A 24,115-nucleotide genomic window follows, 5' to 3' on the forward strand; every position below is an offset into this window, starting at 1 on the left:
ATTCCTTACTCAAGAGAAATGAAATATATATCCATATAAAGGCCTGTACATGAATGTTCACAGCAGTTTGTTTTGTGTACATGCTAAGTCGCTTCAGTCGTGTCTGACTCTTTGAGACTTCATAGACTGTAGCCCACCAGGCTCCTCTGTCCTTGGGATTCTCCAGGCAAGAATACTGGAGTGGGCTGCCATCCCCTCCTCCAGGGGATCTTCCTGACTCAGGGACTGAACCCAGGTCTCTTTAAGTCTCTTGCTATGGCAGGCAAATTCTTTACCACTAGCACCACCTGGAAAGTCCTTGCTTTGTGTACTCTTACAATGAATTTTACACTTGAATGTGCACAGTTTATTTTATACCACACTGCTAAATAATGCAAAAATTTTTAAATTATTTTTTAAAATAAAATTGCTTAAAGTACAGAAACATGAGGGAAAAATTTTTAAACAGAAAGATAAATGCATTAATTTTAATTTTCTATGCTGCATAACAACTGACCACAAATTTAGCCGTTTTAAAACAACAGATGTTTGTTATCTCACAACTAGCCCTGAGTCCAAACCCAGCTTAGCTAAGTTGCCTGCTTCAGGTTAGAGTAAGGGCTGTGGTCTCGTGTGAGGCTAGGGATTCTCTTCCAAGCTTACAGGGTGGTTGGCAGATTTCAGTTCCTTGCAATTATAGGACTGAGGGCTCAGCCTTTTGCTGGCTGTCGCTTGGAGGCAACACTTCAGTCTCAGTGGCTGCCTGTGGTTTTTTACCATCTGACTTTTTGTGTCTCCTCATACCATGGGCTTCCCTAGTGGCTCAGTGATAAAGAATCAGCCTGCAATGCAGGAGACCCAGGTTCAATCCCTGCGTCGGGAAGATCCCCTGGAGAAGGAAATGGCAACCCACTCCAGTATTCTTGCAGAGAGAATCCCATGGACAGAGGAGCCTGATGGGCTACAATCCATGGGGTCTCACTTGGATATAACTTACCCACTAAACAACAACATGATAGTTTATCAAAAGCCAGCGTGCGATAAAGTTGAGTCTGCTAAGATAGAGGAACCCTATCACCTTTGCCATGTGTCCCTGGTTAGAAGTAAGTCACAAGTCTCACCTGCCCTCAGGGAGAGGCAGCTACTGGGAGTCACCCAGTATTGTGAGTAGTATATATCCACAGTTATTGTTGCTTAGTTGCTAAGTCGTGTCTGACTCTTTGCGACCCCATGGACTGTAGCCTGCCAGGTTCCTCTGTCCATGGGATTCTCCAGGCAAGAATACTAGAGTGGGTTGCCATTTACTTCTCCAGGGGAATCTTCCCAACCCAGGGATTGAACCCACATCTCAGGTCTTCTGCATTGACAGGTGGGTTCTTTGCCACTAACACCACCTGGGAAACCCGTATCCACAATATGGCATAACAAATGGAGACAGTAGAAAGGAATCCCCAGGATCGTGGCAGAGGGAGATCCCACCGTCAGCTGTTTAGTAGGCCTACAGGAGGAAGGGCTCCAGCAGGGTGGCTGTAAGGAAAACTAACCTCATGCATCGGCAATGTGAAGGGATGACCAAGGCTGTCAGAGTGCATTAGTGCATGAATGACAGGTCTATAGAAAGCTAACGTAATAAAGATACGAGACAGTGATTAACTCCAGGAGAAACAGGGGTTGTACAAGAATGAGAATGTAGTCAGAATATGTATGATGGCCCTCCTATGAGTAATATTTACATTGTCCTAATAAATCCTGATCTGACCGAAAGAAACAATAGCTCTACATTTGAGAGATGAAAAGTGGAGGTGGGGAGAGAACAGGTAGCAGGATGTAAAAGAGCGTTCTACTGATATCTAGTCCGAACCACCTAAAGGAAAAAAAAAAAAAGGTAGCAGAACAATGTAGGCCTCTAGTATTTAAAATGGTTAAATTAGGTAGCCCTTTGGACAGCACGGAGCTCAAATCAGTCAATCCTAAAGGAAACCAACCCTGAATATTCATTGGAAGGACTGTTGCTGAAGCTGGAGACTTTGGCCACCTGATTCTAAGAGATGACTCATTAGAAAAAAACCTTGATGCTGGGAAAGAGTGAAGGCAAAAGGAGAAGAGGGCAGCAAAGGATGAAACAGTTGGATGGCACCATCAACACAATGGACGTGAGTTTGAGCAGACTCCAGGAGATAGTGAAGGACAGGGAAGCCTGGCGTGCAGCAGTCCATGAGGGTGACTGAACAGCAACAAAAACAAAATTAGATGGCAGGGTGGTTATGAATTGTTTCCTAATTCAGATTCCTGGTCAAGCCTCGGCCAACCAAATGTCCAGTTGGTAAACAGTAGAAAAGACAACTCCTTTGCTTTAAAATAATGGATACTGTTTGCCCCCATCTTACCGTGTTTTCCTGCTGCAGCAGCTTATTATCTCTGGGGAGGAGCTTTGCCAGGGTCAAGGGGAAGGGAGTGAAAAGAAAAGGGAAATTACGTGGGCAGCTATGTCTTCGATACCAAGCTCCTTGAAGAAAAGACCAGCTCAACTAAGTAAAGGAAGGTTTCGTGACCCCCAGGCCTCCCCACTCCTCTTCTTTCCTTCTCCTTTATCTTCCCCCTTCTTACAAGAGTTCCAGAATAATTTAATTGCCAGTAGGACCTTGGGATAAAACAGACGTCCAGAACAGCACAGTTCGTTTTCAGAAGCTGAGGTGCTCAGAAACCAGAATTTGATTACTTAATAGTGAGTTTCCGAACAATGAAACGTCATTAAATTGATTTGTTTTGCCAAAGCTGGCAGAGGTTATCCTGGCCTGCCACCTGCCCATCGGAGGGCTGGTGAATGAATATACTGCAAAATTTCAAGCAGAGAGGAGCAGTGTGGGAAGAATTGAATTTGTGCTGCTGCTGTTCACATCACCTTCTTTGGCTTGCACAGAGAGAGAAATCCTCTTTTTATTTTCATGAAGACTGAACTCATTTTAAAATCATACCTGCTTTTAGTTTTTCATCACACTTCTAAAGGTTTATCTCTTAATATTTGTCATCAAAGGCCCTTGTTTGCTTGGTACTCTGTTGTGTAGTCAACTAAGTCACTTCCGGCTCTTCATGACCCCGTGGACTGTAGCCCACCAGGCTCCTCTGTCCTCAGCTCTCTCCCAGAGTTTACTCAAACTCGTATCCATTGAGTTAGTGATGCCATCCAACCATCTCATCCTCTGTCGTCCCCTTCTCCTGGCCTTCAGTCTTTCTCAGCATCAGGGTCTTTTCCATTGAGTCAGCTCTTCACATTAGGTGGCCAACATATTGGAGCTTCAGCTTCAGCAACAGTCCTTCCAATGAATATTCAGGGTTGGTTTCCTTTAGGATGGACTGGTTTGATCTCTTTGCTGTCCAAGGTGCTGTTAAGAGTCTTCTCACTTAGGTCTCAGTTAATGGGCCTAGTGCCAGAGTTGATTGTCATTAGTAGGACTGACAGAAAGGGCCCTGTTTTAAAATAAATAAAGAGCCAGTCCATGAAGATGGCATTCTTTCTTATCCTGGATGTCACACAGTATGGCTTGTCACCCAGAGCGGCCCCTGCAGGAAGCCTGGGGATAAAGCCACCACCCAGAGACAACAGAGAGAAGCCCGCTGGCTGCACTGTGCCACCTCTGTTCTTCCAGGCACGGGGATGGGAAGGACAGGGTCTTACTGAGCAAGCCAGCATGGAGCTTTCCTGGCAACCACAGTTGAAAACTGATTAAGGGTTCCATCCTTGAAATCAGAACAAAAAAAATGAAAATGAATTCTTTACTGTGGGCAGTGGGGCAGGGCAGGGGGAGACATCTCAACTGCAGGGCAGTCTTTAAACTAAAAAGCTGTAGTGTTTGAGTTCCTTAGCTTAGGCATGAAAGCTGCCCAATTTCTCCATTTCCTTTGTTGACATTTGGTTGGTCAGACCCTTCTGCTTCTTATTTATTTCCCTTTTCTTCTAAAGCGCTCTCCCTAATCCCTCATTTTCAAAAAGGCAGGGCCCATTGACTTTACATTATGTGGTTGATCCTTGAACAACAGGGGTTGAACAGGGCGGATCCACTTCGACACAGATTGTTTTTTTCAGTTAAATATGACAGTACTACATAATCCAAGATCTGCACTGGTTGAATCCGAGGATAGGGAGGAATGGTGGAGACTGAGGGCCAACTGCAAATGATCCGTGGATTTTCAACCTTCCTGGACATCAGTGCCTCTAACGCCCACATGATTCTAGGGTCAAATGTAGAAGAGTGTTGGCAGCCACTCTCCTTAAGTCTCCTCTCTCCAGCCACATCCCTTTGTTTAGAAATTACCTAGTTACCTCTTCTAAGTTTTCATCTTCCTGAGAATCAGATTTCAGAATTGTACACGTAGAATTATCCAAGTCCTGTATTTAACTATATACATACATGCAATATAATCACATGGCTTATATAAGAACAGAAAATTACCTGGGAGTTTGCACAAGAAATTGTTTACATGGGTCACCTCTGGAAAGCAGTATTAGGGGAGCAAGACTTGGCTTTTTACTTTAATTATTTTTTACTTCTTGATTCAAAGTACTTTCTTTTTGAAAGTATTTTGTTGAAAGTAAGGTTTTTTAAACTAATGGAAAAGTTAGTTTGGAACAGGCTTCTTACCCCTAAGAATTATAGTTTCCTTTACAAAAGAAGAGAGAAATAACTGTACTTGCTTAGTCTTTTATTCAAGGCCACTGAAGTAAGTTGGAATCATCTGAGCTCTGTAATACTGGTCCAATACCTGAGCATGATAGAGTCATTTTTACAGCCATTGAACTTGACTGCTGTCTTTAAAGTCAGACATTAAAAATTTATTATGTTCATTCTTTTTATATAAAAAGCAAAGAATGAAAAGTTGTTTTTTTGTTTTTTTTTTTACCAAGAAATAGAAAGTGACTTGACCCAAATGATCCACTTTTAATGGTCTCTTCCTCTGGAAGCGGGGACCAGGTTCTGGCCACCTTGGTGTCCCCATGGTGAGTGATCAGCAAAGGACTGTGGGTTGAATGAAGCCTCACTGTCCTTTCGAATAGGAACAGGTATTATTCACTGGCCGCCAGAAGAGGTAAATGCACTCTGAAAATGCACCAAGCACCCAGAACATCCCTGGCAGTCACAGGGTGTGCAGGAGGTTGTTACCTAACCCAGAAAGAAATCCCAGAGCATCCATCGCCACCAAGTCAAGTAGGTGGAATTCCTCTTCATTACCATGACTTGTGATACCTCTCTTCTTTCCTTTAACTCAATATTTATACTGGTCATTTTTCCTCGTGTATCATCTTAGAGTAGCTTGTCTAATTATCCAAATGACCATGAGATATATACAGTTCTGTCCCAAGCCTAGTCCTCGAGAGGTTTTCTTTCTGCTTGTTACATAACTCTCTAATCATCCTCCATTTTACTCGTCTGTTTTAAAATATAATTTTTTACAGGCCTAATATTGTCAGGCACTGTATTTACAGTTCAGCTCAATAGTTTAAATTTTTGACTTATTGTTTCATCAAAAAGAATCTTTTTATTCAGATTATATCATCATGTTATTAATCATTGCAGTCATTTTGGTTGTTTTTAAATTTTTGAAATGAGATGATATGTGTGTTCAGTCATCAATTTGGTGGAGGAAAGATATAGAAGGGATTCCATTTCGGGTAATGAACTGAAGGAACAAAATAGGTGTGAGTTAAAATGCTTATTTCTTTTTTTGAATTAAAATAAACTTGGATGGCTTATCCACTAGGAAAAAGTAGTAGATTTAACAAGAAGGCAGAAAAGAAATTATTTGACAAATGCAACAAAATTCACTATGATAACATTTGGGCTAAGTGGTTGATAAATATGAGTCTATCATTTTATGAAACAGATTTTTGGGTAATTTTTCTACTCATTCTAAGAGTGTTCTACATTTACTTCTGAATGACAAGTTTTAAGTATATGAATTTTTCTCTTTACTGGTTTTAATGAACATTCATAAAGGCTATTCCTACAGCTCATCATTTCTCTCAAATAAGCTTAACTAGAAATCAAACATTTGAAAGATTCAGTGTGGCTAAAATTAGGGGCATGAAAGGCTAAAACGCATGTTTTTCAGCCTTTGTAAAAGAATCCATTAATGCAGCATGACAAGTACGTACAATTTAGTGGCCCCTGGTTATTTTAAGCAGGAGGCCTTCTTGGAGGGCACACAAATAAAGTCAACATAGATCACCACTGACCCCAGGCATGGGGCCAGAGGTCAACTCCCAAGGACTGGCCACATTCTTTCCTGTCATTCTGTGCTGACTCTTGTCTGGGGGCTCCAATCCTTTGGTAACAGACTTTGCTCAGCAGGACTTTTTTTTTTTTTTTAGTAATAGTCTTTTTTTTTTCTTTAATTATTTTTGTCTGTGCTGGGTCTTGGATGCTGTGTTCGGGCTTTCTCTACTTGTGGCAAGCAGGGGCTACTTTACGTTGCAGTGATCAGGTTTCTCATTACGGTGGCTCTAAGGGTTGCAATACATGGGCTTCGTTGTTCCACAGCAGGTGGGATCATCCTGGATCGGGGATTGAACCCATGTCCCCAGCACTGGCAGGCAGATTCTTAGCCACTGTACCATCAGAGAAGTCCTCAGCAGGAATTTTATTTTTAAAATATCTGGACTGGAGGTGATTTTGTCCCCAGGGCTGGGAGTTCCCCAGCTCGGCATGCTCCACACGATTCCTTGTCTATTGTTCATCCCGAATAAACTGGATTCTTGATTCTTGGAAGTGACTATTGCATCATTGGAAAGAAACATGGGAGTCTTCTGAGAACTCATTTGTCCCCATTTGAGTAAAATAAGTTGAAAATAGAGGAAAGAAATTTTATACTTCCTGGCATGTAATATCTTGGCTACTTTGGAAAGCTCCCAGTTTTGTGACAGCATCAGAATGACCTAAAGACACACGCGCTGATTCAGTGCAGCCGGTGGTTCAGCTCCAGGAAGCACACAAATCACACTGTCTTTGTCGGTCTTGGTCTGGCACCAGCTAAACGTGAATGGCGGAGAGTTGAATTTTCACATCTGTAAAAATAGCGTGTGAACAAGCAGGCAGTGCAATTGTGTTGTCCATGATAGAAGATTCCATTGTTTCTTTGGCCCCAAATGCACTGCCTTCGGGGTTCTTCCTGGGCTTTCTCACCTCATGTGGATTTAGATCTGATCTGCCTCATACTGAATTCTGCCCTGGAGTGAATAGCATTGCAACCTTAGAAGCAGCAGCCATCAAGTCTGAGTCAGGATCCTCACCCAGATCCCTTCAACCTAAAGAGTGAATTAAATTAGAGGTGTAGCAGATTCACTGTGGCTGACTGTGACTGCTCATTTCTTCTTTTTTTTAATGTTTTCAACTTTCTATTTTATAAAATTGGAGTATAACCAATTAACAGTGTTCCAATAGTTTCAAGTAAACAGCAAAGGGACTCAGCCATACATATAAATGTATCCATGTGTGCGTCCGTGTTCAGTCACTCAGCCATGTCCGACTCTTTGCAACCCCATGGACTGCTGTAGCCCAGCAGGCTCTTCTGTCCATGGGATTCTCCAGGCAGGAATACTGGAGCAGGTTGCCATTTCTTTCTCCAAGGGATCTTCCCGAGCCAGGGATTGAACCCGCATCTCCTATGACTCCTGCATTGGCAAGTGGATTCTTTACCATTGAGCCACCTGGGAAACCCATCAGTTCAGTTCAGTTGCTCAGTTGTGTCCGACTCTTGGCGACCCCATGAATCACAGCACGCCAGGCCTCCCTGTCCATCACCAACTCCCAGAGTTCACTCAAACTCATGTCCATCGAGTCGGTGATGCCATCCAGCCATCTCATTCTCTGCCGTCCCCGTCTCCTCCCACCCCCAATCCCTGCCAGCATCAGAGACTTTTCCACTGAGTCAACTCATCACATGAGGTGGCCAAAGTATTGGAGTTTCAGCTTTAGCATCAGTCCTTCCAATGAACACCCAGGATTGATCGCCTTTAGAATGGACTGGTTGGATCTCCTTGCAGTCCAAGGGACTCTCAAGAGTCTTCTCCAGCGCCACAGTTCAAAAGCATCAATTCTTCGGCAGTCAGCTTTCTTCACAGTCCAACTCTCACATCCATACATGACCACTGGAAAAACCACAGCCTTGACTAGATGGACCTTTGTTGGCAAAGTAATGTCTCTGCTTTTTACTATGCTATCTAGGTTGGTCATAACTTTCCTTCCAAGGAGTAAGCTTCTTTTAATTTCATGGCTGCAATCAGCATCTGCAGTGATTTTGGAGCACAAAAAAATAAAGTCTGACACTGTTTCCACTGTTTCCCCGTCTATTTCCCATGAAGTGATGGGACCTGAGGCCATGATCTTTGTTTTCTGAATGTTGAGCTTCAAGCCAACCTTTTCACTCTCCTCTTTCACTTTCATCAAGAGGCTTTTTAGTTCCTCTTCGTTTTCTGCCATAAGGGTGGTGTCATCTGCATATCTGAGGTGATTGATATTTCTCCCGGCAGTTTTGATTCCAGCTTGTGCTTCTTCCAGTCCAGCGTTCCTCATGATGTACTCTGCATAGAAGTTAAATAAACAGGGTGACAATATACAACCTTGACGTACTCCTTTTCCTATTTGGAACCAATTCGTTGTTCCATGTCCAGTTCTAACTGTTGCTTCCTGACCTGCATACAGGTTTCTCAAGAGGCAGGTCAGGTGGTCTGGTATTCCCATCTCTTTCAGAATTTTCCACAGTTTATTGTGATCTACACAGTCAAAGGCTTTAATATATGTATCCATTTTCCCCCAAACTCACCTCCCATCCTGGCTGCCATATAACACTGAACGGAGTTCTATGTGCTATACAGCAGGTCCTTGTTGGTTATCCATTTTAAATATAGCAGTGTGTACATGTCCATCCCAAACTATAAAATGTTGATTCCTTTTTCCAAATCCATATCCCCACACAGATCATAAAGGCATCTTTAAATATTCATGTCAGAATGCGATTAGGTAGGAAAACTTCTATAGAGTAACTGGTATGACTTTGTAGCCCAGGCAACTGAAAAAAATTATGGACCATTCTCACCAGCTTCCTTTTTGTTTGATGTCTCAGTGCTAAAACATTAAGCGTGGGTTTCTTTCTGGGTTCTCCTAGGAGAAGCCACTGTAGTAACCAGAGAAAAATGTTACCCCTTTGCTAGGAACAGAAACCTCAGGAGGATAAGTAGCCATCCGGATACCAGAAGCTTTAAAGTACGGGAAGTCCCCACCTACAAGCCGGTTGTGTGCCAGAAATTGTTTGTAGTTCATTGCTTAAAACCCCGAGCACATTTTCCTGGAGACAGGCTATCAGTGGTGGCTCAGAAGCCTCTTTAGCCCATAATATACTGAAGAGCAGTCCTGTGCAGTCAGCAGGACAGGAGCTGGCCACTATATCACGGTGTTTTACATCTGGCCGTGTAGACCCCTGTCATTCAGACTCACACAGTCCCGGAGGTTATGAGACCACAGGTGCGCAGTTTTCCTCCCTGACCTGCAGCTCAGGCCAGGAAGAGTAGCAGCCTTTTATCAAGGCTGAAAGGGCTTTCCTCACTGCTCCTCCTCAGCCCCTTCCCCTCGAGCTCCCTGTCCCAGGGCTAGAGGGAATGGTGGGAGAGACATCCTAGGCCACACTGACTAAGCCAGTGCTACTCCGATGGTCACGTGCACACGAATCTCCTGGAGATGAGCCGAAATTGCAGGTTCTGATTCAGCTGGCCAAGGGTGGGCCCTGAGAGCCTGAATTTCCCACAAGCTCCTGGGTGATAGTGATTCTGCTGGTCTACAGTCCCCCCAAGTTTGAGTAGCAAGAACCTGTCAGCATTGTAGGAGGGAAGAGTGGGTGGCGGATAGGGAATCCTGCCACTGCAGAAAGGACCTTAAGAGTGAGAGAGCTGAGATCTGAGACAGAGGCTTTATCTGGGTTCCTTTTGTGTTGAGAACTTTTGGCCAGGTGGGCAAGAAGTGAGCAATGCTAAAGTCGATAGGGAGCACTCTCCAGGAGCCTCACTGTCTGGCTCCTGGATGTGTGTTTAGTGTGTGAGCATCACCAGAGGGAACCGGGCGGCTTCCTCTGCTCACCAAAGGTCTCTGGTGCAGGTGGACAAAGAGTGCACTTTGCAAAACTGATCTGGACACAGTGCAACAAAGCGGTGAGGAGCACGGGCCTGGTTTTAATTCTGTCTCCACCACTGATGTGTCATTGAGCACATCCTTTTTGCCTAAGCATCCTGTCTTCAGGCTTCCCAGGTGGCACTAGTGGTAAAATATCTCCCGGCCACTGCAGGAGACATAAGAGACGTGGGTTCAGTCACTGGATCAAGAAGATCTCCTGGAGGAGAAAATGGCAACCTACTCCAGTATTCTTGCCTGGGGAATCCCATGGACCCAGCAGCTTAGCAGGTTACGGTCCATGGGGTCACAAAGAGTCAGACACAGCTGAAACAACTTAGCATGCACACATTGTCTTCGTCAGTAAAGTGAGGTTAAAATTAGTGCCTACTTCTAATGGTAATCGGGAACTTAAGTTATCCAAATAAGACTATGAAGTGCCCATACGGTGGTGGTTCAGTTCAGTTCAGTGCAGTCGCTCAGTCGTTCCGACTCTTTGCGACCCCATGAATCACAGCACGCCAGGCCTCCCTGTCCATCACCAACTCCCAGAGTTCACTCAGACTCATGTTCGTCGACTCAGTGATGCCATCCAGCCATCTCATTCTCTGGCGTCCCCTTTTTTTCCCGCCCCCAATCCCTCCCAGCATCAGAGTCTTTTCCAGTGAGTCAACTCGTCGCATGAAGTGGCCAAAGTATTGGAGTTTCAGCTTTAGCATCAGTCCTTCCAATGAACACCCAGGATCGATCTCCTTTAAAATTGGATCTCCTTGCAGTCCAAGGGACTCTCAAGAGTCTTCTCCAGCACCACAGTTCAAAAGCATCAATTCTTCGGCAATCAGCTTTCTTCACAGTCCAACTCTCACATCCATACATGACCACTGGAAATACCATAGCCTTGACTAGACGGACCTTGGTTGGCAAAGTAATGTCTCTGCTTTTTACTATGCTATCTAGGTTGGTCATAACTTTCCTTCCAAGGAGTAAGCTTCTTTTAATTTCATGGCTGCAATCAGCATCTGCAGTGATTTTGGAGCCCAAAAAAATAAAGTCTGACACTGTTTCCACTGTTTCCCCATCTATTACCCATGAAGTGATGGGACCAGATCAATCAAATCCCTTATGATTATACAGTGGAAGTGAGAAATAGATTTAAGGGACTAGATCTGATAGATAGAGTGCCTGATGAACTATGGACGGAGGTTCATGACATTGTACAGGAGACAGGGACCAAGACCATCCCTATGGAATAGAAATGCAAAAACGCAAAACAGCTGTCTGAGGAGGCCTTACAAATAGCTGTGAAAAGAAGAGAAGCAAAAAGCAAAGGAGAAAAGGAAAGATATAAGCATCTGAATGCAGATTTCCAAAGAATAGCAAGGAGAGATAAGAAAGCCTTCCTCAGCGATCAATGCAAAGAAATAGAGGAAAACAACAGAATAGGAAAGACAAGAGATCTCTTCAAGAAAATTAGAGATATCAAGGGAATATTTCATGCAAAGATGGGCTCAATAAAGGACAGAAATGGTATGTACCTAACAGTAGCAGAAGATATGAAGAAGAGGTGGCAAGAATACACAGAAGAACTGTACAAAAAAGATCTTCACGACCAAGATAATCATGATGGCGTGATCACTCACCTAGAACCAGACATCTTGGAATGTGAAGTCAAGTGGGCCTTAGAAAACATCACTACGGACAAAGCTAGTGGAGGTGATTGAATTCCAGTTGAACTATTTCAAATCCTGAAAGATGATGCTGTGAAAGTGCTACACTCAATATGTCAGCAAATTTGGAAAACTCAGCAGTGACCACAGGACTGGAAAAGGGCAGTCTTCATTCCAATCCCAAAGAAAGGCAATGCCAAAGAATGCTCAAACTACCACACATTTGCACTCATCTCACACGCTAGTAAAGTCATGCTAAAAATTCTCCAAGCCAGGCTTCAGCAATATGTGAATCGTGAACTTCCAGATGTTCAAGCAGGTTTTAGAAAAGGCAGAGGCACCAGAGATCAAATTGCCAACATCCGCTGGATCATGGAGAAAGCAAGAGAGTTCCAGAAAAACATCTATTTCTGCTTCATTGACTATGCCAAAGTCTTTGACTGTGTGGATCACAACAAACTGTGGAAAATTCTGAAAGAGATGGGAATACCAGACCACCTGACCTGCCTCTTGAGAAACCTGTATGCAGGTCAGGAAGCAACAGTTAGAACTGGACATGGAATAACAGACTGGTTCCAAATAGGAAAAGGAGTACGTCAAGGCTGTATATTGTCACCCTGCTTATTTAACTTATATGCAGAGTACATCATGAGGAATGCTGGACTGGAAGAAGCACCAGCTGGAATCAAGATTGCCGGGAGAAATATCAATAACCTCAGATATGCAGATGACACCACCTTTATGGCAGAAAGCGAAGAGGAACTAAAAAGCCTCTTGATGAAAGTGAAAGAGGAGAGTGAAAAGGTTGGCTTGAAGCTCAACATTCAGAAAACAAAGCTCACGGTGGTGGTAGTGGTGTTTAAATGAGTAATTTGAGATTACAGGAGTGGAATTCAATTTCTCATTTTACTGTTTATTTTTTGTGTGGTGGTGTGTTAGTCGCTAAGTCATGTCCGCCTCTTGCGACCCCATGGACTAGCCTGCCAGGCTCCTCTGTCCATGGGATTTTCCAGGCAGGAATACTAGAGTGGGTTGCCATTTCCTTCTCCAGGGGATCTTCCTGACCCAGGGATTGAACCCACGTCTCCTGCATGGCAGGCAGATTCTTTACCAACTGAGCTGCCAGGGAAGCCCCTATTACCTTTGCAGCCTTGGGCAAATGACTTCACACCTCTGACCTTCCATTATGTTCCTTGTAACATGGAAATGATAAAAGGTACCTACTTCGTAGGGTTTGGGGAATGATGGAAAAAAGTAAAGCACTGGGAATTCCCCTTCAGTCCGGTGGTTTTGACTCCACACGTGTACTGCAGCAGGCACAGATTCTCTCCCTGGTTGGGCAGCTAAGTGCAGCCAAAAAGAAAAAAAAAGTAATAAGAAAAAAGTAAAGTGCTTCTGCAATGCCTGGCATATAGTAAGTTCTCAATAAACAACAGTTCTAGCTGGGAAAGTAGACCAGTTGGAGAACAGGAGTTTTCAAACCATGCTCCAAGAGTTAGCGATTTTACCAAAATGTGTCTTGGGGTGGTCAGGAGGCTGTCATTGGTCCCGTCCACACACACTGTCCCCTTCAGCCAGAGGGGCTCATCTTTGTTGGGCTTCAGCATCAAGATTTGACTTAGAAAAAAAGGTTCACAGGTCACTATTTGGGAGCTATGGGGTCTTGTGGGACCATGGGGGGATTTCTTTTCCTTGAACAAAGATTGAAATAGCAGATGGTAGATTTAAAAAGATACATGTGTGTATAACCGAAAGTTACATGAGGCTGAACTGAATTATAGAGTTAATTTATGTCGTTGGAGGGACATTGTCCAGAGTGATCACACTGCAGCATGGCTAATGATGTAATCTCTTCTTCTCTCCCCTAGATGAGCACCATGCCAGGACTGCCGACTCGGCCCTGCTTCTACGACATAGATCTTGATACAGAAACAGAGCAGGTTAAAGGCTTGTTCTGAGTGAGCAAGATTTTCACAGGACCCGAATCAGGTCGGCTGTTGGACTTTTTCCTTTTCCTTTCTTTCTTTGCTTTCTTTTTTCCCCAGTTCAGATCTCTTTTTGTTTTATTTTTCTTACATTTCTTACGCAAATGGTCTGATGTGTAATTTCCTTACTTGGTTACTGTGAACCCCTACCTAGTTACAGTCATGGCTGCAGTCACTCCTGGGTATGGATATGTTTTAAGATGGGCAGCTCCTTGGTTTGCCTGGATTTGATTCCAATGAAAGTCAATCACGCCATCTCTGAGTATAGATTTAAGACGTCTCTTGCCCTAACAAAGGAGTCCTGTAAACTCATTACTCTTTTTCTAGAATTAGAACTAATATCTACTGTCATCAACTCCACCAACTATACCTTATACCACACATCTCTTAGTACAGAGTTAGAACCATATGATCAAGGGCTCCTGGTGTATTTCTTTCCTGGGGTTGCCATAACAGTGTCACAACTGGGTGACTCAAACAACAGATGTTTATGCTCCCACAGTTCTGGAGGTGAGAAGTCCAAAGTCAAGGTGTCATCCAAAGGCCGTACATTCAGATTTTGGCAGGATCCTTGCTGGCCTCTTCCTAGCTTCTGGTGGTGGCCATCCATCCTTGTCATCCCTCTGTCTCCTCCCTGTCTCTTCCTAAAAAGACACCAAGCACATTGAATGGCAGCCCACCTTGCTGACCTCATCTTAACTTGATTTTATCTGCTAAGACCCTATTTCCAGTTAAAGTCACTGTCATAGGAACTAGGTCAGGACTTCAACGTACCTTTGGAGGATACAGTATAACTCATTGCACTGTCACACAGCAGGTGGTTGGGCTCTTATAACACTGGAAAGGTTCAGAGGTGGGACAGATCTTCTGGCTCCAGGGGTCCTGTGAGTCACAGGAAAGGACATGGCAGCAGAAATGAGAGCCCTTGATGACTCAACAGCCACACAGTGTCGAGGGTTGGGCTTGCCTTGGAGCTGGCTTAGGCAGCCCAAGGAGGGAGTGTGGGGCTTTGGTCTCATTCACGTCTGCCCCTGTGTCCTACGACCATACCTGCTGACTTCTGCCCTGGCTTCCCATCACAAAGAACGCCCTCCTAATTCTCCTCCCTAGAAAACTCTCCATCAGAAGTTAAGAGACCTGGAGCTGCTCTTCCCCACCCATATATCAAACACATCCTCAACCTATTCTCAAGATGCTTTCCTTCCCCCTAAACACCCCATTCCTTCTCCCTCTCCCTCCAGTTCCTGGGCCTTAGCCCAGTACCCTTCCCTCTTGCCAGCATATTCTGGGCCTTCCAGATGAGCTTGTTTGACCTGAAGGCCCTTCTTTCCAGTTGTCCCTGAGCTATGCCCTAAGCCAGTCACACAGGACTCTCAACTTTTGTTTGTTTCACCTGTTGTTGTGTTCGTTGTGTAGTCTCTTAGTCGTGTCCGACTCTTTTGAGATCCCATAGACTGTAGCCCGCCAGGCTCCTCTGTCTGTGGGATTCTCCAGACCAGAATCCTGGAGTGGGAAGCCGTTCCCTTCACCAGGGGACTTTCCTGATCCAGGGGTTGAACCTGTGTCTCCTGCTTGGCAGGCAGGTTCTTTACCCCTGAGCCTCACGAGACGCCTCATTGTTTCACTGTCTGCAGGCTGCATGGGGAATTTGTTTGTGTTTGTTTGTTTGTTTGTTTCCTTAAGTCTCTGTGACTGTCACACTGAAGACTCAGGCTATGATGAGCAAGGTAAAAGATAGTACGAAGTGTGGGATTTGGGTTGTGTGTGTGGTGTTCGGGTTGTCCGTGTGTGCTTTTTGCTGAGGAGTGAGAGCTGTATTTAGTTTTAACCACAACCACACTTCCTATCCTTGTCATTACTGATGAGGAAAACTGCAGAAAATGAACTAAGGGAGGCTCATTTAACAGAGAAGCCCATAAACTTGAGCTTTGGTAACAAGAGTTATTTTCATCTTTTGATACGATGGTGCGTGTGTATGTGTGTGAAGGCTGGGGTTTCCCAGCCAGGCCTTGGGGAAAATCACAGTATCATTTCTCTTAGACTTTGTGTTGACCCTGTCCAGGCTAATCTCTCTTGTCATGTCAACCCATCATACCACATCTCTGCCACTTAATTGTTTTTCTCCAGAACAAGAATGTGCAGTTCTTCTCTCTCTCTGGGACAGTTCTTTTCCAGTCTCTTGGTCCATTTTCATTTGTTCTCCTCCTAGGTCATGTAAACCGTATTATTCCTTAATTATTGCAGTTAAGACTCAGGTAATGCCAGACAGCACGTGCTCAGCTTCACCCACCCCTATACCTAAACCCTGGTGTCCTCGTTCCCTTGACAAGTGTCCCTTTGGACTTTAAGTAAGGACTGAGCAGAGTTTTGGGGTCAGGACACTGGCCTGTGGGGATTCCCTCCAATGGGCCAGACATTGTGCTAAGTACCCCTTGCAGGCAGGTGTTTTCCCAAGAAGTTAGATCCTTCCTGTGGTCACTGAGAGGGAGTAGCCGAGAGATGGCCCTGATTCATCAGACGGCAGAGGAATCGTATTGCCTTTCCACTCGCAGCCCTACCTCTTGCTCCACAGCTATATCAGGAATTGCTTCGCCATCCCTGCTCATATGTCACGCTGGCCCCGACACCATGCGATGGGTGGTAGTGTTAGGTCAGAGCTACAGAAACTCTGGCCCAGAGTTTGCGCAGGTTGCACAGCTGATAAGTACCAAAGCCAAGACTCAACCCAGATCCTCTTACTCTTGGTCTCACCCTATCATTTCTGTCCCAAACCAAACCATTGTCACGGGGTAAATGAATTTTGGCCCATTCTGGAAGATGATAGTCAGTTCTTTGAACAGACTTGTGATTTGGGGATAACCAGGTGAATTTTTTTTAATAACAAAAGGTAATTATTTGAGTATTAAAAGCTATGACTTTGTCAAAATTCTTTTCAGTCAAAGTATACTAGAGCTGCCTCTTAACTCTCTCTTTGAATGACTTTTCCCACTCACTTATCCAAGACTTCTTTCTTTGGTGTGAATTGCCAAACCCTGTTGTAGCCTTGGTGGGCAGTAGTTCAAAACCCATCACTTGACGCTGCCTGAATAATTGCAGGTGATCCAGTAAGAGAAAACCACTGTACAAAGCAAACATTCCCTCTCAGGGTCTCCTTAGAATAATGAAGTTAACTGGGAAAGTTAACAGTCAGAGGTCTTTGGCTATTAAAAAATGCATAAAATAAAAATGTTAAAGCTTGAATGATAACTCAGATTTTGGCATATTTTGGGAGAGGAAATGTTTGGTGGGTTGCTTTGCTCACATGGTGTTCAGACTCCAGATCTTTCTGTGGACTCAGCTGCAGAGCACCGCTCTTCTTACTCTTTGCAAAATGTGTTGCAGACGTGACATGTCCCATATGGAAGAAGCTTCTCCATTTTTCCCTTCCACTTCCTCTCCTTCCCTGTTCATCTCACCTTCCAGGAAATGGTGAGAGTTCCTCCAATCAAGAGGTGTCAAGAAACCAGCACAATTTGAGTTCTTGCTTCTCCAAACTTTCCCTGTCATGCTTTTGCCATTGTCAGAATAAGGGCATGATTCATTCCTTTGGATGTTACCAAATGGAACTAATTAAAATAAGTTGTTTGTCCCAGTGAAACTGATCCTGTGACATTACTGGTCAGTCTTTTGTTAGAAGATGACTGAATTTGAGGGTTTGACTCCCCCTCCGCTTTGGATTTCTTGTTTTGAATCTTTATCATATTTCTGAATCTTGGCAGGATTCAAATGAATTCAAGAAAGCCTGGCAGATTTCCTGAAGGATTCAGACACTCCCTTACATTATTCTGATGTGCAATGTTATGATTAGTATGGAATCAAATTGACTCTGGTCCTGCTATCATTGTTTTTCTTGAATTTCATGTGCAGAAAGGAGTATAATATTAATACCAGTTCATTTTCTTCCCCAAACTGTCTTTGGAGCAGAAAGTTTCAGTGATATTTAATAATCATAAATTAATCTTGAGTGGCCGCTGCCTGCAAGGCTTCTGTGAATCAAGTCTCTTATCCCCAGACTATAAACCATAGAGTTTTGGGGTTTCTGCGGGTCGCTCCTAAACTCTCTGATTTTAATCCTGAAACTGTCTTTTCAAGAAGCAGCTCAAAAATTGTTCCTCATCATTGTTTTTCAAGAAAAAGGTCTTCAGTTCCTCACGTGAAGCCATCGTTGGAGTAGAGTGAGCCCCTGTTTTCCACTCCCAGGCAGGAGCCAAAATAGGCTGGAAGCCCAAGCTACTTAAATAAAAAATTGTGATAATTAAGTCTAAGGTGACATCTGTAACATCTCTGAAAGATGGTGATAATTAACTCTCCCCTATCTACCTGAAAGGGAATGTTTTGAAGTTTGACAGCTGTGAGATTCTTAATTAATTCACTTTTAAAGGAAACTTTTCCTGGGGAGCAGGGGGTCTAATAATCTTTTTTTTTTTTAAATAAGGCACAGAAAATAGTAAACTCTGGAAACATGATTTTTCTAATAACTTTAAATCTATATGTGGCTAATATATAAGAAATTCCTGGTCAATGAAAAAAGAAAAGTTTCAGTTATGACATTAGTTATAGTTGACTACTTGTTTTAAAAAGGTTAGAACTTGTAGAGGAAAAGTTTTAACTAAATGCCGTGAACCTGAAATTCTCTCCATTTCACTGAAGCCATTTTTTAATCAGACATTCAGACTGGTTAATAAGTACCCAGTGACTGCTACACACCTTAACTAATAAGAGATGCAGAGTTAATTCTTCTCAAATCTCAAACAAACCATGATGCAAAAGATTCTAAATTAGTCACCTTTCAGCTTTTAAAAATTGTCAAAATATGTCAGCATCAACTTTACAAATACTATTGAGGCTGACTTTTCATTTTTATTTTTTAAAGTCACATTGGTAGCATATTTAACTTTAACCTCTATTATTCAACAATGGGAACCAATAAAAGATGGTTTTTCAGCAAAGAAAAGCCAAGAGTCAAGTGTTATTACCAATAATTGATACAAGGGTGTGTGCTATGTATGCTTAGCACTTGATCATGTCCAACTTTTTGCAGCCCCATGGACTGTAGCCCACCAGGCTCCTCTGTCCATGGGAATTCTCCAGGCAAGAATACTGGAGTGAATTGCCATTCTCTCCTCCAGGGGATCGTCCCAAACCCAGGGATCAAACCTAGGTCTCCCACATTGCAGGAGGATTCTTTACAGTCTGAAATTTTCTTAGTTAAATAAGGAAGAGAGAACAACTCCTTTCGTCTATGAGATGTATGTGAGTGTGTGTGCGTGTGTGCACGCGTCTTTTATCCCAAGACTGCTATAGCAGATACTTGGTGGTTTAAAATACCAGAAACATATCCTTTTGTGGTTCTAGAGGCTAGAAATCTGAAATCAGCATTAGTAGGCTGAAATCTGGAGCTTCCTGGTTGTCACAAGTCATAACCCGCGTGCCAGTGCAAGAGATGTAAGAGAAGATGATTCCATCCCTGAGTCAGGAAGTTCCCCTGGAGAAAGAAATGGCAACCCACGCCAGTATTCTTGCCTAGGAAGTTCCATGGATGGAGGAGCCTGGCAGGCTACAGTCCATAGGGTTGCACAGAGTCAGACACAACTAAAGCGACTTAGCACACACTCACAGGCCAAAATCAAGGCCAACAAGGCCACACTCCATCCAGCAGAGGCACTAGGAAAGAATCCCTTTCTTGCCTCCTGCATATTCCCGCTGCTGCCAACAGTCTGTGTCTTGTGGTCGCGTCACTCCAAGTTCTATTTTCCAAAGATGTCGTATTAAATAAACTAGAATTGTTTTTTCCCCCACTGAATAAACACCAGACAGTTGATTCATTTGCACCTTCACTCTTGCATTTCTGATTTTTTTTAATGCATAGACTTTCTATACCCACCCTTCGGAGAAGGCAATGGCACCCCACTCCAGTCCTCTTGCCTGGAAAATTCCATGGACAGAGGAATCTGGTAGGCTATAGTCCACAAGGTCGCTAAGAGTCGGACACGACTGAGCAACTTCACTTTTCATGCATTTGAGAAGGAAATGGCAACCCACTCCAGTGTTCTTGCCTGGAGAATCCCAGAGATGGGGAAGCCTGGTGGGAGGCCATCTATGGGGTCACACAGAGTCGGACACGACTGAAGCAAACTTAGCAGCAGGAGCATACCCACCCACCCTTTGAGTTTTCTGAAAATATGGAACCACAGATTCTAAGCCCCTTTAAATACTAAGTCATTGATATAGAGGTCGCGTGGTTAATCCGAGGGTCTTCCACCAAGCCCACCCTCATTCCCGCCACCCACACAGCACAGCACCCCTCTTCCTTCCCCAGGAGCCACTGTGCCTCCCTTCTGGGGTCACCAGAGCCATCACTGTGAGCCTGGCGTGGCACTGAGTAGAGAGGCAAGGTCTGCAGCAGGGAAACTTCCCTTCCTAACATCAAAAATATTTTCATTTTGATAATGTTTATTATGCGTTCCTCCTGTTTTCTGTTTACTTCCCTGTCTTGAATCAGGCGTTGCTGCTGCTGCTGCTAAGTCACTTCAGTCGTGTCCGACTCTGTGTGACCCCATAGACAGAAGCCCACCAGGCTCCCCCGTCCCTGTGAATCAGGCGTTAGGGGAGTATTTGGAATGGCTCGTCCCCTGCCTTCATCATGGTCTTCTGTTCTGAAGCTAATCAAGCATCCTTTCTGGCTCCAGACCCTGCACTCAGCCGTGGGAGGCCGGCTCACTGTATTCCAGCTGAGTTTGAACTCTTGGCCCAGTAGATAAATTCCTCCGTGTATAAATTCAGATCAAAGGCCAAGTGCTTGTATTTACATTTCTCCTGGTGAACACTTTTTTCTTTAACTTAGGTGTTTTGTTTGTTCTTTTTAAAATGTGGTTTGATCACTTCTTTTCCTGAAAGACTGCAGGATTTACAGTGGCAGAGAGTCTTAGCATCCTCTGTGAGAAAACAGCAAAGCTTTAACAGTAGTAAGAAATTCCAGATCCACTCACTTCCATTCTTGTCCTAGAGGAATTTTTCAGACTGTGCTTTCTGAGCCTATGATAAAAGTGAAACTGAAATCCAAGGCAACAGGCTTCCTAATCTAAAATCCTGGGATGTTCCCATTCAGCAGTATCCTGGAAACTTGTAGATCCCAAATTTAGAAGTCAGAGGATTTCAGCCATGGCCCCCAAGCAAAATCTTTCCAGAAATTCAGAACTGCAACCTGCCATGTCCATGCTGGCTCGATCCTAAGTGGTGCAGAATCAGATTCTCCATTGCTCCTAAGTAAAAAGACTCCAAGCAGTGATCCCAGCCTTATCTTGTGAATAGAATCACTTATCTGCTCTCAAATTTTCTTGGATTCTCCAGCTTTAGAGCTATAACATATGAACAGTTTGACACCAGAGGAAAAGGCCGTTCTTAAACCACTAAAAAAAATTTGTTTTTTTCTTTCAGGCTCCACAAATGCAAACTACTCCTTGCCTTTTTGTTGCAGTTGGAGAAGAAAGTGAATTTGAAATATGCTGTTACGCAATGCTGGGGAAATGGTGAAATAGGCCAAAGATTTATTCTTCCTTCAAGACAGATTCTGTTTGCAACAGAGTCTAGCATTCAGGAAAAGGACCTCCCCCAAGTCTTGAAAGAAACTAATTTATTTTCTATTTCTGCAGAGTTTACATGATTTCCCACTGCTTACACTTTAGAACGTTTATTTTATGGGGGCTGAGGGATTAAAAGAGTGTGAACGAACAGGTAACATTTTCCACGATGGAGTTTTCTATTTGGTCTTTGAACTGAAAATAAACATGTATGTAGAAAACCAACCAACATGTTTTCAGCTCCAGATAAAACTCGCTACTCTCTCGAGGTAGCTATTCATGGTGGGGTTGTTACCTGACACCGATTTCCTGGAAAATAGTCAGTGCAACCAGAGCTTTCTAAAGATAACAAGGGAAAAATAACAGACAGAGAAATATCAGGTCACTTATGAAATCTTCTGACCACTGGCAGGTTGTAATATCCTTTGGAACAAAGTGCATTTTATATCCAGAATGACTTTTGAGTGTCAGTGAAGTTTACATCACTTACCTAAAAACTAATGGGTTTATGCTAGTTTCTTCCACCGTTGAGTGAATCTCAATGGCCGTTAAGCTCCCAAAGGCCTATAGGGCAAGAGAAGTGACTCTTTAAGGTTGGGTGGTTGGCAAGTGTTTTTCCATTTGTCCCACCCTTAAATTGGGCTAAAGAATGTTCTGTGGCCTGTTTCTCCCCTCCCGGGAGTTCCTGACCCTTTCCTGTTTCCTTTTTATTTTCCCTACAATAATATAAAATTATATAAAAGTTAAGACAAAACCAAGGATTCAGGAATAAACAAGCAGTGATTGTCCTCTAAGCAGTATAAGTAAAATAGTAACCATAAATATCTTAAATGTCCCCCAGGCACATCCTGCAAAAGTCCTTTTGCCATCAGATCCTGTATGTTCTTGCAGCGTGCCCTCAGTGACCCTGCTTTTTAGCTGCTCTGCCCATAGTGTATCTTTATGTGCAGTTTGATTTGTTCCAAAACACTGTTGCATAACTAAAAAGCCTCCCCATGCAAAGACGCCCCAAGGATAATTTTGCTTGTGTTTCTCAAGTGTCACAGTTCCATTGTCATCCCCCCTACCTGCCCCTAGGTCCCTGTTGTTTGTTTGAGTGTCTGCTTCTCCAGATAGCCAGTGAACTGGTATCTCCGGTATGTAAACCTGTTTCAAGATTATGAGGGTTCACAGTCAATTTGTTCTCTGTATAAATGTGCCCAGTAAATCGCCTTTCTTTCAAAGTGAAGCCTTTCTTTCTTTTTTAAGTTTTATTTATTTATTTTTGGTTATGCTGAGTCTTTGATGCTGCTCACGGGCTTTCTCTAGTGGTGGCAAGCGGGGGCTGCTCTTCATTGCAGGGCTCTGGCTTCTCATTTTCGTGGCTTCTCCTGCTGCAGAGCTGAGGCTCTAGGGCACTCAGGCCTCGGTAGCTATGGTGCACGAGCTTAGTTGCTCCACATCATGTGGGATCTTCCCTGACCAGGGATTGAACTCACATCCCCTGCAATTGGCAGGTGGCTTCTCAACCGCTGGCCCACCAGGGAAGTTCCTTTTGAAATGATTTTTAAGTAGTTCCCTTCTGCTTAGTCTTTTCCTCTGCCATTTAAAGTTTCCTTTTCTGTTTTTGAAAATGTTTTAGGAAAAAAAAAAATCTCTCAAACCTATATTCCAAGGACTTTAGGCCCGAGACTTCTTTCCTTACCCGCTTTCACTAGGCAAGTCACCAATTCATTTAAAAAAAAAAAGGAAGGGGACAAAAGCATCCTGAACACAGATATGGGAGAGCTTCACTCACACTGAAGGACGCGTGCCCCAGGTGTTGCTGGGAACACTGCGGTTCTCCCCTCCTATGGGCTTGTTTTAACTCCTTGAGATGTCATAACTCATGTCCCGATGGATTTGTTTTCTTTCGTCCACTAACCCTACTAGGATACACTCCTGCTGAGTGATGAGCAGTCTCCACTGAGAAGAAAGGTCTTTTGGCAGGTTAATTAATGGGCTTATCATCTCATGGTGACTCAAGGCATCCACGGGCAGGAGAAGATGTTATTTTAGAAAAGAGCTAGTTGCCTACCAACTCTTCTGAGGCCAAGAAAGGACAGGAATTTTTAAAAAAATCACATGACCTTTGGCATTGTTGGATTTAGAAACCTTCCCAAGAAGGGTAGACCCTTTTTTCTCTCTGCCTCTGTAACTAAAATATAAGAAACTGTTAACAGACCAGAAATGTGAGAGCCCCGGTGACCCACCATGGCACACAGACATGCGGCCTTGCTCCTTGTCTGCTCAGCATCCTGAAGCAACACCTGCAAAGGTTAAGACCCCGACCAGAAGGATCCTCTGAAAGCTGACAGAGAAACACACTATAGAGATTAACAAAAAGCAGGGGGGAGGTGACTGGGGAATCAGAAATATAGCAGCAAGGTAATTAGCCAGCCCATTCATTTAGTCATTGCAGGCTTTTCTTTACCATCTGAGCCACCTGGGAAGTCCCTAGGAAAGGCCACATCCACATATTTGCATGTTACTTCTGTGGCTCAGATGGTAAAGAATCCGCCTGCTGTGCAGGAGACCCCTGGGTCAGGAAGATCCCCTGGAGATGGGAGTGGCAACCCACTCCAGTATTCTTGCCTGGAGAATGCCATGGACAGAGGAGCCTGGCAGGCTACCCTCACAAAGAGTTAGACATGACTGAGTGACTTAACACTTTCACTTTTGTGTAAATGTAT

The 24,115-nt window shown here is 43.8% G+C and overlaps 1 protein-coding gene across 1 annotated transcript in view; it reads left to right on the plus strand.

Moving 5' to 3' along the window:
- Positions 1-22,627, plus strand: part of MTHFD1L (methylenetetrahydrofolate dehydrogenase (NADP+ dependent) 1 like) — a 187,935-nt gene extending 165,308 nt beyond the window's left edge. The window contains exons 27-28 of the mRNA XM_055433111.2: positions 13,669-13,789; positions 21,262-22,627. Coding sequence (XP_055289086.2) covers positions 13,669-13,758 — 90 coding nt within the window. The 3' untranslated portion in view covers positions 13,759-13,789; positions 21,262-22,627. The remainder of the gene's footprint in view (positions 1-13,668; positions 13,790-21,261) is intronic.
- The last annotated feature ends 1,488 nt before the right edge of the window (positions 22,628-24,115 follow it).

Source organism: Moschus berezovskii, chromosome 10, assembly GCF_049115385.1.
Source record: "Moschus berezovskii isolate FMDL1 chromosome 10, NW_MosBer_1.0, whole genome shotgun sequence".
NCBI lineage: Eukaryota > Metazoa > Chordata > Mammalia > Artiodactyla > Moschidae > Moschus > Moschus berezovskii.